This window comes from Amphiura filiformis, chromosome 18, assembly GCF_039555335.1.
Source record: "Amphiura filiformis chromosome 18, Afil_fr2py, whole genome shotgun sequence".
Classification (NCBI taxonomy): domain Eukaryota; kingdom Metazoa; phylum Echinodermata; class Ophiuroidea; order Amphilepidida; family Amphiuridae; genus Amphiura; species Amphiura filiformis.
Genome location: NC_092645.1, coordinates 66,497,936 through 66,513,789, shown reverse-complemented (window position 1 = coordinate 66,513,789; position 15,854 = coordinate 66,497,936). Strand labels below are relative to the sequence as shown.

Below are 15,854 nucleotides of genomic sequence, written 5' to 3'. Positions count from 1 at the left end.
TGTTGGTGATGTGTAAAGTGTGCAAAAGTGACAAATACATCAGTTTCCCGGGGGGGGGGGTCAGTCCCATTGTGGCCTGTACACCATCCACGATAATCAGCTTTTGAAAAGCACCCTAAACAAGGATTTAACCCTTGGCTAAAACGACACCCTAAACAGGGATTTCATTCCTAACATCAAATTTCATACCCTAAATTTCATTTCCGCGTATTTAGAAATTGCAATTTTGCTACCCTTTTTTCCAATTTTTCATGTTTTTGACACCCTAAACGCGATACGCGCGTATCGTGCCTACCACGAAAAACGACCCTTTTACGCGTTTTCATTATCGCGGATGGTGTAACAGGCCACAATGGGAGTGACCCCCCGGGATCAGTTTTCACGTAAAATTGACATTGCTAGCAGTTTTGAGTATCTGTCAGGAAAACGATGAGGCATTTTTTTTTAATTTTAAGATAAGAGTTATCCACAAAAACACTTGCAAGTAAATCACTATAAACTTGTTTATCAACATTAACAATTAGCATTAAATTTGTATTGCATGACAAATAAAATAATCTAATAAATCTAATAAAATAAAATAAAATAAAATAAAAATGTAACATTAACTACATATTTTTGGTATTCGCGACATAATACAAATTTTATGACAAATTATTAAAATTGGATATTTTTAAAATTTTAATATTTACCGTAACAGTTCTCGAAGTAAACTTTCTAAATCTATAAAATGATTTGTATGTAGCTGGGATGAAGAGCCGACGAACAATTGAAAATTTTGACCATGTATACATTTTCCCCCAAAAAACCTAATTTTTTTTGGCCGGGGAAAAAAATCCATATCTTCAATACGAAAGGTCAAAATTTTCAATTAATCGTCGGCCTTGTTATATCATAGATTTAGATATCAAAATTATCAATAATTTTAAATCATTTTCCATAAAATGTGTAGGCCTATTATTAGGCCTATTATCGCGAATTAAAAAAATTCAAATTATTTGATATCAGAAGGACATTCTTCGTATTCAGAATGCAATTCGAAATGTATGATGAGCTCTCATGTCCCAACACAGAAAATACTGTCAGTTACTGTCCAAACGTTCATACGCCAACCCTTAAAACCAATTAAACGTCAGGTGAGCAGTGAGGCCCACCTGTCATCTTTTACTGTGGACTCACCCCGTCTGGCGCTGCACGGAGACTTTTTAGCGCCCTCTCCCTGTCCAACATTTCTAGTCACGTGATTTTCATCCAAGATGGCTGCCCTTAGACACTGACGAAACGCTGCTGGCATTACAACCCAGATTTAGGCAGTTTACAGTCATTTCCCACACGCAATAGCCCTCCTCAGAGAGGGAAAAGATAAATCAAACATGGGTGATATACCACAGGGTAAAGATATGTTCCTTAGGCGTGCGTTAGAAAAGATATTGAACGACAAGGAAACGAAGAAATCGTACAATTCGCAACTGAAAAAGGCTTGTGAGGTGGCACTTGGTAAGTCATCATTCTGAGTTTAAAGCCAAAGTAAACTTGAGTATTAAAGCCAAAGTAAAGCAGGGATATTCATGCAGGGATGTCAATCTTCAGGAAATTTCCGATTTCAGGAAATTTTGTTTGGATCTTCCCTGTACAAAGTATAGGGAAATACACATTTTCAGGAAATGTAAAACTAAAGGAGTCGAGTTTCAGGAAATTATGTCAGTGAGTGCAGTGCAGTGCAGTGCCAGTGCCAGTGGCAGTGGAGTGCTTGTTTTCATCCTGTTCATCATGGATGGTGATCTTATTTCGTTTAATGAACTAGTGTTATTGAAGCTATGAAATAATTAAAGCTCAGGTTTATATTGAAGGAAATTACTTGTGTTGTTGAGTGATCAGCTCAATGTTGAACTTAAAACTGATCTCATAGTACATGATGTCATGCATCATGTGCATGCATGATATCTGTGTTGAGTAGTGATGTGGTTTTTGAAATTCTGACCGACACGCCCCGCCCTCCTCCTCCTGACTCCTGAGCGCCCCCACCCAGGCCACTTGACTTTGGAAGTTATCGCTCATTCTACAAAATCCGGTGCCAATCCACTATAAAAATTGAAAAAAAATAAAGTTGTTCAAAATGACCTGCTTTTTGTGTTTTTTAAGAGTAAATGTATCACTACTTTCAGATGTAAAAAATTGCCAACACCACTTGCATATTTTTTTTTCAGGAAGTCATCATGTTTTTTACTAAAACTCAATGTAATGTGAGCTACGTTACCGACTACAAAATGGGTTGGTTTTACTCAATCCAAGGTCATAAAATGCAAACTAAAGATCACTTGAGTGAAATGTAAAACCGATTTCACCATTTCATAGAAGTTTTGAAGATGCATAAATGAGTGTGTAACGTAGCTCACAGTAACGTAGTTCACGGGTTTTAATGTTTTTAATGTGATTTGCGAACGTTAGAACGTTATGTCGGTTAATTCTAATATAAATGGGGTTCGACCATTGGTAGCTTTCACATATTATTTTTAAAAACCTATGAGTGTTTCCTTTCAAAAACCGCAAATTAAATTGATACCTCTGTTTTACTTCTTTCCAATAACGTGTGTTAAAAAAGGGTAACATAGCTCACAGCGTTTTGGTGGAAAGTGCAATTTATTTTAGAATTACACAAAGACGTTTTAATCACTAAAAAATAATGTTGATAAACAATATGATGGTGCGTTATCTAATTAAAAAACAACAAATATGTAAAGAAATCGCATTTATTCAAAGAAAATATTCAGGGTCAGATATGACACTTGAGCAGTGGAAACGCATTTTTAGCGATTTTTGAGCCTTTGCAAGGGTTAATCAGGCTGAAGAAAGCATTTAAAGTATGGACAACTATATATGTCCGTGTAGATCTCGTTGAGTTCTACCAGAAAAACAAAATATTTGATGCCCTAAATGCTCGACAAAGTGTTTGTGGACCAAAGAATGGAAAAAAGGCTATTGGCACCGGATTTTGTAGAATGAGCGTTATGGCCCTTGGGGATGTGCATATTCTAACTTCTTAGACTTAGCAATAATAATGGCGATGTTAAGGATATGATCTTAAGCATTTCTCAAGATTAATATTTTTAATGGCAATTTAAAAAAAAAAGATTAATTTTTGTTGACAATTGATCCATGCTTGTCGACAATCGGCAAATCTTTGTAGAAAATATTGTTGACACCAGCCATAGTGCCTCGTTGGCCGCTTCGCGGCCACCCCCCCTCGAGGAACTAGAACTAGTTCTCGTTTTTGGCCCTTATTTCCAAAAATTGGCTAAATATTAAAATTTGACTTTTATTGCTATAGAAAAATTATCAAATTCGTGGACATCGTGGAACATACTCTTTGCGTGGCTGTGCGTAGTAAGCAGTTGTACGCAAATAGCCTCGCTAATATGGACGCGTAGAGTAGCGTAGTACGTGCGTGTAGTTAGCATGATTAGTCGCGAGTAACAAGCGTAGTTGAATGTTCCACGATGTCCACAAATTTGATAATTTTTCTATAGTTAGGACTAACTAAAGGATTAGGATTTAGCTGTGTTTCATTTGGCAAAACAGGATAATATTTTCTTAATTCAAAAAAATTAGTTCTGTATTTTTCTGGAATAGGGAGTAGTTATCGCGGTCAGAGTTGTAGCTATGCTGGGCGGTGGCGGGCGGACGCTCCGGCACTCTTAATTTCTACCCGGCACTCAAGTCAGCGTTCGAATTAAGAAATATTTTGAGTAGTGCTGTAATCGATAAGCTTTCTGGGTATCGATATGTCGGGAGGCAAACATCCGACATGTCGATACTACTATCGATACTCACGCAGTTTGAAACACGGATTTGAGTTTACCAATTTTATTATCAGTAAGTTCCAGAAACAAGTTAACAACAAGTGTATTGAAGCCTAACAGCTAAAACTAAATTGGGAGACGGTAATTTGAGTATTTGACGGTAATTTGAGACCTGATTTGAGATAATCTAAGCATGTGTGCCATGTCGTTTGGGTAGATCGGTAGGGACATTGAGTGTTTCGACATGTCGGAAGTCTATGTATTTTCCGACTATCGATACTTACGACAATCGATTACAGCACTAATTTTGAGGTTGTCCGCCGGACAACCTTAAAAAATTGTTTGGTTGTCCGAACATATTTTTGGTTGTCCGAAATTTATATGAACTTTTTGAGCCGTAAAAAATTAAGTTGCAAGCTTTAAAAACACACTGCCGCCAGTATTCACATGTCACACACCTTTCCCAAACTCACCTTGTTGCTATTATAAAACATCAAAATATATCCAAGAAAATACAGGTTTAATGTCCATCATTTATTTATCATCAATAAATTCATATTTGTGCCGGATTTTATGCTTAAAAGCCATCAGAATTCATCCTTTTCAAGAAGTCAAAAGACGTAAACATTTCCATTCATAAAGTATCTCATTAATTATTCATGAGCTCATTGGGTTTTCCCCGGATGACAAAATGGGTATTTTGAAACTATTTTTTTTTATGCACAGTCTGCAGTGTATAGCTTCAGGGGGTCTTGAAACTAAAACTGACGTCAGAGACTTGGAGTCAGAGGTCAAGTCACTCTGGTCAGGTTTTTCTACCAGGGGCCATGTCATGGCCATGTGCTAGCTCGTGTACCGATCGATACTGCACACCTGCTATAAAGGTTAGAATTGAGTACCGGTACGCATTTTATCATGATGTTTATAAAATACTTGCTACAAATTTATGGGAAAACAACATTTTTGGTCATGATTTCTTCTGAACATTTCACGTTTTATGCAATGCATTTTATGTTAAGCTTACTTGGTAACATTGCTACACATTTTTATGGTTGTCCCTCGGACAACTGCCGTCAGCATTTTGGGTTGTCCGACGTTCATTGTGGTTGTCCCGGACAACCACTTATTTCGAACGCTGACTCAAGTTAATTTTGAGCCCAAATACCCGGCACTCCAGTCTCAAATGTTCCAAAATCAATGAACAATCAGTAATTATGAGCAATTCTTATTAAAATTTCAATTTTTTTACCATTTAATATAAATTTCACCCGGCACTAAAATCGCAGTTAAGTGAATAGGTGGCACACTAACACATGTCCCAGATGCATAGAGTGAAACACATGTTGTGACTGAAAATCTTGGCATTTTTTGTACACTGTGTAGTGAATCTTGAGAACAATTATTGTAATGCGATCAAGCGAAATGAGTGTGATATAGCCAAGAACAGTATTTAATTTACTACTTTGTATTTCATTGTTCTTAGCTACACTAAACTGGCCATATCCCTGGAACTGTAAGCCCAATTGTATTGGGGTTTCCAGCAAAATAAAGCTATGAGAATGTCTCGTGTAATGAAATTGAAAACTGAATTATGGAACTTTTGATCGACATCAGACTCATTTAGCTTGATCACAGGTTCTCACTTGTAAGCATGAATAGATAAAATTTATAGCTGATAATTATGAGTTTATAAATTCGAACAAGCTTTCATTTGATGTACATGTATTGCAGTTAGTACTCATTACATTTTCAAGAGATAGTTTAAAATTCATAATTTGCATATAATTTGATGATCATGATCACTGTTGATGTGTTTTTTGTTTTGTTTCATTTTCAGGAGAAATAAAGGCAGAATCTAAGGATCAGGGGTAAGTCAGTGAACATTTGGGTGTATTCTTAATACATTTGGGTGTATTCCTAATACATTTGGGTGTATGTGTATGTGTATGTATTCCTAATACATTTGGGTGTATGTGCATGTATTCCTAATACATTTAGGTGTATTCCTAAACATTTCGTCGGACGCATCACATACTGGTAAAGCCACAATTTCTCTGTGTTACAAAATTTAAAATCTGTTACAAATTGGATGATTTCCGGGATTTTCCTTTTTCCATTATAAAGCACTGAAAAGTTAGTTTTAAAAGTATATTTTGGCTTACCTTTTACTGTAGTATGGCCAGACTCTTGCATCATAGGCCTAGAAGTAATGCTAGAATGGATTGTGCAATGGTTGATTACTGCTAAATAATCACTTTTCTTTGTTTTATTTTGCAAATCAACACAAAGGTTAGATATTTTACATAGTTTTTCTCTAGTTTGTGGCATTTTTAAATTTCCGTGAGCAAACCCTGAATTCTGTGAATTTTTCTGTTTTTCCGTATCACAGAGAAATTGTAGCTTTACATACTGGTGTATCTAAAAAAAACAACCCACATTTCTAGAAAATCGCAATTGAAACTCTTCGTATACCTTTCTATAATTTAATGAGACTGTGGATTTTCATGAAAGTGGTTTTAAATTAATAATATACTTAACAGATTTATTTAAGTGGAATCTTGTTTGCTTTTTACTATTCAGATCTGCAGCAGTAGAGGACAATTCCTCATCTTCAGCTTTACCATTACCAAAAACACAAGTGAATTTCATCGCTGCCGACAAGTATTTCCTCCCATTTGAGCTAGCATGCCAATCTAAGTCACCACGGATTGTCAACACAGCATTGGACTGCTTACAAGTAAGTTTTTTTCCTTCTTTCCACAGAGCACAAACAGGTGCCCTTTGCATTTATTTATCAAACATGATCTCAGTTATAAACTGCTTCCTCCCATTTGAGCTAGCATGCCAATGTAACTCACCACAAATTGTTAACACAGCATTGGACATTGGACTTCATCAGATATCTGATTGATGATGTTGTGATGACGTCAGGTGATGTGACATCAGTCGTCACAACTCCTGACACGTTTCGGTGTAACATAGCAAATTAAGTTGCAAATTTTAGTTCGAGAATTTACAAAATAATGTTTTGAACTACTGGATGAATAATCTAAACCAAGATGACATTGTTATGCCATCATTTTGCCATGCATGAATTATGATGTTGTGATGACATCAGGTGTTGTGACATCAGACGTCACAACACCTGTCACGTTTCCGCACAACACAGCAAATTGAGTTGCAAATGTTAGTTCCACATTAAAGGCCCATTCAGTGATTTACTCATCCGGACGATCGTAAAAATCATCAAAATTCAGATTTTGGTAACTTTGTCATTGCCATAGATGTACTAACATAGCCTGCTAGTGGTTCAGCCGAAAGCTGCATATTTAAGACAAAAATAAGACATTTTGCATGAATCTGTACGGTAATTTATTTACTGACAGTATATAAATTAGCTACATGCATTTGAATGGGGCTTCAACTTCGTCAATACTGCTTTTTTTTTGTTTTTTGCCAATTTTTTTATTTAAAAAATGCCAAATGACAATTTGAATGACTTATCCTTCACTTTTAAGCAAATAAACAATTTTAATTTTTTTACACTTGCGCTAGAATCACTGAATGGGTCTTTAACTAATCCACATTATGTACAGGCCTTCATTTTTAAGGAGCGCGATCGCGCAGGCGCTCCTACCGCGCACCTCAAAGCATAGTCAGGAGCGTTAATAACAGCGCTCCTTATTCATGTTTAATATTATTTTGAAGAGATAATTAATTTTACTGACGCTCATTTCAGACGAAATGTCAAAAATAAATACTCCAAGAACTGTATCACATCAGTCACTCTGAATACCGATCTTTTGAAAGAGCGTGCTAGTAAAGGCTCTGCGAACGAAATAGGGTGACAATCGACTTGAGACCAAAATCTCATCGGTCATCTCATTATCGTTCGAAAATACAAGTCTTGAGTTCGCTTTCTCCATTAGAACGATCGCGAAAAAGGAGGCATGGTTCGGGATCGCATATACGACCATTTTGTTTTCAATTTGCGGCGTGTTTTGAAGATCGGTCAATGTAAATAATGGCTGGGCACAGATATTGCCGTGGAAATTCTGAATTGCACAGTAAACATTGTTAAAACAAATGAAATTCAAACTTAAAAAGGACTGATTTTTGGTGATGTTAAAATCCTCCGGTACGTAACATCGCCTGTCTGTTGGATTCCATTGACTATTTTTTAGCCACTGAGTGAATTCACTCGGCAAACCAAACATTTTAGCACCTTTCATCATGTTCATCAAATTGAGCTCCTCAAAAATCGCAGGAGAGTGATTTTGAGAAGCTTGATCGAGCTCCTCAACAAAACCAGGAGTGTGATTGATCGAGCTCCAACGTGAAGGCCTGATTATGTACCAATTTGTGACCAGAACCTTTGGAATGACCCTCATCTATGAAATCTTGAAACAATAGAATTTAATGATGTATGGTCATACATAGCGGTAAACGTAAATAGGAAGCAATTTAAGACTTCTATGCTACTCAAATTTCACTCACCGGATGTTATTGCTCTGAAGATTGTTGTTGCTAGTGATGTTGTTGGAACACCTCCGATGACGTCACAGATGTAAGAGGGAACCAAGGGGCGCCACATCTTCAAGTTTGACGTCATCTACATCTGTGACGTCATCGGAGGTGTTCCAACAACATCACTAGCAACAGCAAATCTTCAGAGCCATAACATCCGCTGAAGACGCCGGTTGACCTGGTGAAAGCTACTGAAAGTGCTCCGGTGAGTGACATTTGAGTAGCGTAGACGTCTTAAATTGCTTCGTAATAGAATAAGTGCACACAAAATTACTTGATGCAATAATGAAATGAATAGAGATGAGAGCCAGAAGGTGCTAAAAAATTTGCAATAGCTGCCCCATAGACATTTGGATAATATCTGCATTCTATATTGTACCCAATCTGAAAATATGGCACATGGTAGCTATATGTTTGCAGACAGGGCATTCTTGCCCTAAACACCCGATATGGTACATCATGAAATTTATACAGCATACATCGAGGGTTTAGGACCAGAAGGTCATATCTGCAATAGCTGCCCTATAGTCATTTGGATAATTTCTGCATTCTATATTGTACACATCTAAAAATAATACCTGGCAGCTATTGCAAATACAGTTTGATCAGCACATAATCGGCGGGAATCATTAGGCTTTTATCACTACGCTGAAAAGTAGACCCTCATTAAAAGTGTCATAGTTGACCCGTCTGGTCTGTATTTTGCTAGTTAAAGAAAATATACAATGTATTGGACTTGAATGAATAATTTGAGATGCTTCTGGCAAGATGTCACAAGACAATTCTTGTAATAAAATATAAAGATATTAATCCGCGATGCTATAAGGCCCGCCGATTACGAGCTGATCAAAGTGTAGGACTTTCTTGCCCTAAACCCTTGATACGGTACATTTTATGCCAGTCTATGCAAACCACCAGTGGGAGATGCCATCTTTCCATTATTGAAATTCTTGTCATTTTTTGTCTCTCTCGTTAACAGAAATTAATTGCGTATGGTCACTTGACTGGTGATGGCCCTGACAGTACTACGCCTGGGAAGAAACTGATAGACCGCATTATAGAGACAATATGTGGCTGTTTTATTGGAACGCAGACTGATGAGGGCGTTCAACTACAAATTATAAAGGTAATTATACTTGCGGTTTTTACTTAGAGAATAAAGGTATTGTTTTTAGCCGCTGGAGTGCATCTATCGTCTCATATAACACGGGCGACATAATTATTTTAAGCAAAACAACGAGGTGAATGTTTTACGCCAAAAATAATGATGTCGTTTGTGTTATATGAGACGATAGATGCACGGCAGCGGCTAAAAACAATACCTTTATTCTCATTCTTAAACACTTCAATTCAAATAAAAATATCGCAAGTTTTATATACAAATTTTAATCAAATTAAATCCTACATTTTGTAGTTGCTATGCGCCTCCGATTGGTTCAATAGCGAGTACGCGAATCGTGTCGATGCACACGCGCTAACCCGTGTGATATCATGTCATATCACACGGGTAAGAACCAATAATATTGCAGGAACCTTCTGAAGTGTTTAAGAATAAATAATACTTACAGGCAGGGTTGTAGCCACGGTGGTCGGTGCTGGTCGGCTGTAACCAGTACTCAGCCTGCCTGACCGGCACTCAAGGGAATTGTAGGTCTTGATGACCAGCACTAAAACGACAAATTGTCCTCAAAACAGCTGTCAAATGCCATTACTGTCAAGCAAGGCATTAGCCAGAGAGGTGTCCAGGTGTCATTTGGACGCCCTGTTTTCAATTTGGACACCCTAAAATTCTTATTTTTACAATGGAGTGAATAGGAAGTGGACACCCTAATTTTGAAGAATAAGGTATTTTTGACCATTTTGGACACCCTTAAGACACCCCTTGCTGTCAAGTAATTGGCATTCTGGTTGAATTTTCTCTTAATTTTAGCCAGAGTATTTTATGATCCTTTATCCTCTTTTTATGACATTTTTCTATAGATGAGTTGACCTCAATGTTTATCAACAAAGGCAAGGGACCGGTATATCTTTATGCTTGAGCGAACCCATGCAACCACTACACTGTTCAATAGTCGTATTGTGATGTGGCGGGAGTTTTAAAAACACAAGCCCTTAACAAAATATGATGTGCGCACATAATGCCAGTCAAATAACAATGAAAATTGTGATAATGTGTGCGCAAACTGCCAGGCATTGATGTCAGAAGTCAACTCATCTATAGATATCCAAGAAAAAAGCTTATTCCCAAAATTTCAGTTGATTCCGATGTTGCGTTTGCGGGTTATACATAATTATGTGTATTACACTGCTCCATAGACAATGTGTTGTAATTTAGTTCTGGTGTACCAAGGCCCGTTATCGATTACTGAAAGTATCGATAGTCAGAAAATTCATAGACTTCCAACATGTTGGTACACTCAATGATAGTATCGATACACAAACGATATGGCACACATGGTTAGATTATCCCAAATTACCTTCTCCCAATTAACAACTCCAAGTTGAGCCATCATGTCGTCTCAAACCGCTCTAGAAGATCTCCCGAAAGAGTGTGAAGTTACTTTGCATGGTTGTTTTGTTATGTAGGGGGCCTAAGTACTAACAAACATTGAAGAAATAAAAATTGCATCTTAAAAAAATGTGTCAATATATCGATACCGTTTTTCATTGACCAAATGGTCCATGACAAGCTGTAGATACCACAGAATACTTTGAGATCTTAGGGGAAAAAAAGGAAAAAAGATCAACCTGCCGATTCAAATAAATTATGAGCTGACAGGGCAAACAGACCTTTCATTTGTTAGTTAGTTTGTTTGTTAGTTTGTTTGCTTATTTTACTTACTTTTTTTGCCAGGTCTTGAGCCAAAGTGGTCAGTGACTTGCGAAGCACTATGATCTTATATAATTGTGCTATTATAAATCTGAATTTTTCTGTCAAATGCAACATTGATCTTGTTTTCTGTAATTTTGCTATATGAATCTTTTTTTGTAATAGGCCCTGCTGACAGCAGTGACTTCAGCAACATGTGAGGTACATGAGGGAACATTACTTCAGGTTGTGAGAACATGTTACAATATTTACTTAGCCAGCAAAAACCTTGTCAATCAGACGACAGCCAAAGCAACACTCACACAAATGCTTAATGTCATCTTCAGTAGGATGGAACAACAGGCGGTAAGCTAAATGTGTGTGTGTGTTTGGGGGTGTTTGAGTGTGGGGTGGGGGTGTCAACCAGTCAACATCAAGCAAATTGTTCAACACCAAGGTCTGGAGCTACATACAGACACACTCAGCTCAGCTGTACACAGGCGAGCCAGTGGATTCGACCCCAGCCTCATCAAACTAAGCCACTCTGCACCAGTCACTGTTTTTATGCGCACCTTTGGATTATGCACCCTCAGTTGAGTTGTTTTTAGACATTTGTGATGCCACCAGAGTCTGGACGTCGATACCAATTGGTCCTGTCCAGTATTTCTTTAGATGTAGATGTAGACAGCCAAAGCAACACTCACACAAATGCTCAATGTCATCTTCAGTAGGATGGAACAACAGGCGATAAGCTAAATGTGTGTGTGTGTTTGGGGGTGTTTGAGTGTGGGGTGGGGGTGTCAACCAGACAACAGCCAAAGCAACATTCACACAAATGCTCAATGTCATCTTCAGTAGGATGGAACAACAGGCACTACGCTAAATGAGTGTGTGTGGGGTGTGTTTGGAGGTGTTTGAGTGTGGGGTGGGGGTGTCAAGCAGACAACAGCCAAAGCTACACTCACAAAAATGCTTAATGTCATCTCCAGTAGGATGGAACAACAGGCGGTAAGATAAATGAGTGAGTGTGGGTGGGTGTGTTTGGGGGTGTTTGAGTGTGGGGTGGGGGTGTCAAGCAGATGACAGCCAAAGCTACACTCACACAAATGCTCAATGTCATATTCAGTAGGATGGAGTGTGTGTGGGGGGAGGGGTGTGTTTGGGGGTGTTTGAGTTTTGGGTGGGTGTTTCAATCAGACAACAGCCAAAGCAACACTCACACAAATGCTCAATGCCATGTTGATGTATATTATGAATCATCCAGTTGTAGAATCAGAATGTAAATTATGAATAAAATACTGGACTGATCTTTTGAAATTTGTGAATTTTCATATTGTCAATATTCCTTGCTGATTGACACGTGACCAGTTTCCGATTACGATCAATACCGGAGCATCTTTGCAGTTGCCAGATGTCAGTCCAGATTAACAAAAAACGTAAGCTCACAACAGTAGTAATACCGCAAGCCGACCCACACAGATCACTACCTGCAGTTTGGGTCGCCCCACCCACTGGTCTACAAGCTTGGGGTCATACGCACTCTCCATTATTGCGCAGAAACAACCATAAGCGACGAAAAGCAACGTTCCTTGTGAGAAAGATATTGAAGGAGCTTTTAGGAAGTGTGGTTATCCAAACTGGACCTTTGAGCAGGTCAAAAGAAAAACAGGCGCTAAAAAGCCTCGGTAACGCCCATAAAGATTCTGAACAAGCCACTCGCAAAACCCTGATAACCATCCTATTGTGCTAGTGTCTCTGAAAGAGTAAAGAACATTTATAAATTCTTCGGCATTACAACTGCGTTTTAACCGGTAAACAAATTGCGCGGAAAAACTAGACCATGTTAAGGACAAGAGACAAACAGTCCAACTTTATTTACGGTCCAGTATTTTATTCATAATTTACTTTCTTCAGTAGGATGGAAGAGCAGGCGGTAAGCTAAATGTGTTAGGGTGTGTTTGGGGGTGTGGGGTGGGGTGTCAACTACACAAGTGACACTCACACAAATGCTCAATGTTATCTTCAGTATGATGGAACAAAAAGTTACGTGGGTAAATTATTTGCCCACCTTCTGCTGTGATTAATTAAAAAAGACAGTGCAACAACCCTGAAGTAGAATAAGCTATTCCAGTTGAAATCCATACACCCCCTATGAAAGACATGACTTTAAGCTCCCATACACAGGGAGTGTGGATTTTAAATGGGATTACCTGAATGGATGACTCCATTTGAAATCTACACTCCCTGTGTGGGATATTAAGGTCATGTCTTCCATAGGGTGTATGGATTTCAGATGGAATAGTCCAATTAATAGTTGTTATCCAGACATGTTTGCTTTGAGAAAATTATTTTCGTAAGTCCCAGCAATGTATATGCACATATATACACCTTTCTACACCTGGGTAGAGAGACGTTTAGTGTCTTGTTTTTGTGCATAGCACAATGGCACCTCTATGGCTTGATCTCGCAACATTTTGATCATGTGGCCCTGAAGCTCCCTTTAAGTTTAATGTTTCTTTTAATTTGGTTTGATTTATATTTTGCAGGTTCAGGAAGCCAAACTAAAAGCAGAAGAAGAAGCAGAAGAACGCAGACAAAGTAAAGACTCTGAAGAGGACACAGATAAACCGTATGATACCGGCTCTCAAGAGGAACTAGATATAGAAACTGCTGAATCACTTGATGCTCAGATGATTGGTATTAGTAACGGCCCATCAGATATTGATGTACAACACATGAATGACAAAGGTAAGACTCTGAAGAAGACACAGATAAACCGTATGATACCGGCTCTCAAGAGGAACTAGATATAGAAACTGCTGAATCACTTGATGCACAGATGATTGGTATTAGTAACGGCCCATCAGATATTGATGTACAACACATGAATGACAAAGGTAAGACTCAGAAGAAGACACAGATAAACCGTATGATACCGGCTCTCAAGAGGAACTAGATATAGAAACTGCTGAATCACTTGATGCTCAGATGATTGGTATTAGTAACGGCCATCAGATATTGATGTACAACACATGAATGACAAAGGTAAGACTCTGAAGAAGACACAGATAAACCGTATGATACCGGCTCTCAAGAGGAACTAGATATAGAAACTGCTGAATCACTTGATGCACAGATGATTGGTATTAGTAATGGCCCATCAGATATTGATGTACAACACATGAATGAACACAGGTAAGACTCTGAAGAAGACACAGATAAACCGTATGATACCGGCTCTCAAGAGGAACTAGATATAGAAACTGCTGAATCACTTGATGCACAGATGATTGGTATTAGTAACGGCCCATCAGATATTGATGTACAACACATGAATGAACACAGGTAAGACTCTGAAGAAGACCACAAATAAACCGTATGATACCGGCTCTCAAGAGGAACTAGATATAGAAACTGCTGAATCACTTGATGCACAGATGATTGGTATTAGGAACGGCCCGTCAGATATTGATGTACAACACATGAATGAACACAGGTAAGACTCTGAAGAAGACACAGATAAACCGTATGATACCGGCTCTCAAGAGGAACTAGATATAGAAACTGCTGAATCACTTGATGCACAGATGATTGGTATTAGTAACGGCCCATCAGATATTGATATACAACACATGAATGACAAAGGTAAGACTCTGAAGAAGACACAGATAAACCCTATGATACCGGCTCTCAAGAGGAACTAGATATAGAAACTGCTGAATCACTTGATGCACAGATGATTGGTATTAGTAACGGCCCATCAGATATTGATATACAACACATGAATGACAAAGGTAAGACTCAGAAGAAGACACAGATAAACCGTATGATACCGGCTCTCAAGAGGAACTAGATATAGAAACTGCTGAATCACTTGATGCACAGATGATTGGTATTAGTAACGGCCCATCAGATATTGATGTACAACACATGAATGAACACAGGTAAGACTCTGAAGAAGACACAGATAAACCGTATGATACCGGCTCTCAAGAGGAACTAGATATAGAAACTGCTGAATCACTTGATGCACAGATGATTGGTATTAGTAATGGCCCATCAGATATTGATGTACAACACATGAATGAACACAGGTAAGACTCTGAAGAAGACACAGATAAACCGTATGATACCGGCTCTCAAGAGGAACTAGATATAGAAACTGCTGAATCACTTGATGCTCAGATGATTGGTATTAGTAATGGCCCATCAGATATTGATGTACAACACATGAATGAACACAGGTAAGACTCTGAAGAAGACACAGATAAACCGTATGATACCGGCTCTCAAGAGGAACTAGATATAGAAACTGCTGAATCACTTGATGCACAGATGATTGGTATTAGTAACGGCCCATCAGATATTGATGTACAACACATGAATGAACACAGGTAAGACTCTGAAGAAGACACAGATAAACCGTATGATACCGGCTCTCAAGAGGAACTAGATATAGAAACTGCTGAATCACTTGATGCACAGATGATTGGTATTAGTAACGGCCCATCAGATATTGATATACAACACATGAATGACAAAGGTAAGACTCTGAAGAAGACACAGATAAACCGTATGATACCGGCTCTCAAGAGGAACTAGATATAGAAACTGCTGAATCACTTGATGCACAGATGATTGGTATTAGTAACGGCCCATCAGATATTGATATACAACACATGAATGACAAAGGTAAGACTCAGAAGAAGACACAGATA

The 15,854-nt window shown here is 38.2% G+C and overlaps 1 protein-coding gene across 1 annotated transcript; it reads left to right on the top strand.

The window, feature by feature from the left end:
* Positions 1–1,253: 1,253 nt before the first annotated feature.
* On the top strand, positions 1,254–14,636 carry LOC140139331 (brefeldin A-inhibited guanine nucleotide-exchange protein 1-like). The gene is made up of 7 exons (XM_072161112.1): positions 1,254–1,497; positions 5,638–5,668; positions 6,381–6,537; positions 9,307–9,453; positions 11,323–11,502; positions 13,683–13,884; positions 14,482–14,636. Exons 1-7 carry the CDS (start codon positions 1,374–1,376, stop codon positions 14,634–14,636), a joined length of 996 nt encoding a protein of 331 aa, XP_072017213.1. The 5' UTR covers positions 1,254–1,373.
* Positions 14,637–15,854: the final 1,218 nt, after the last annotated feature.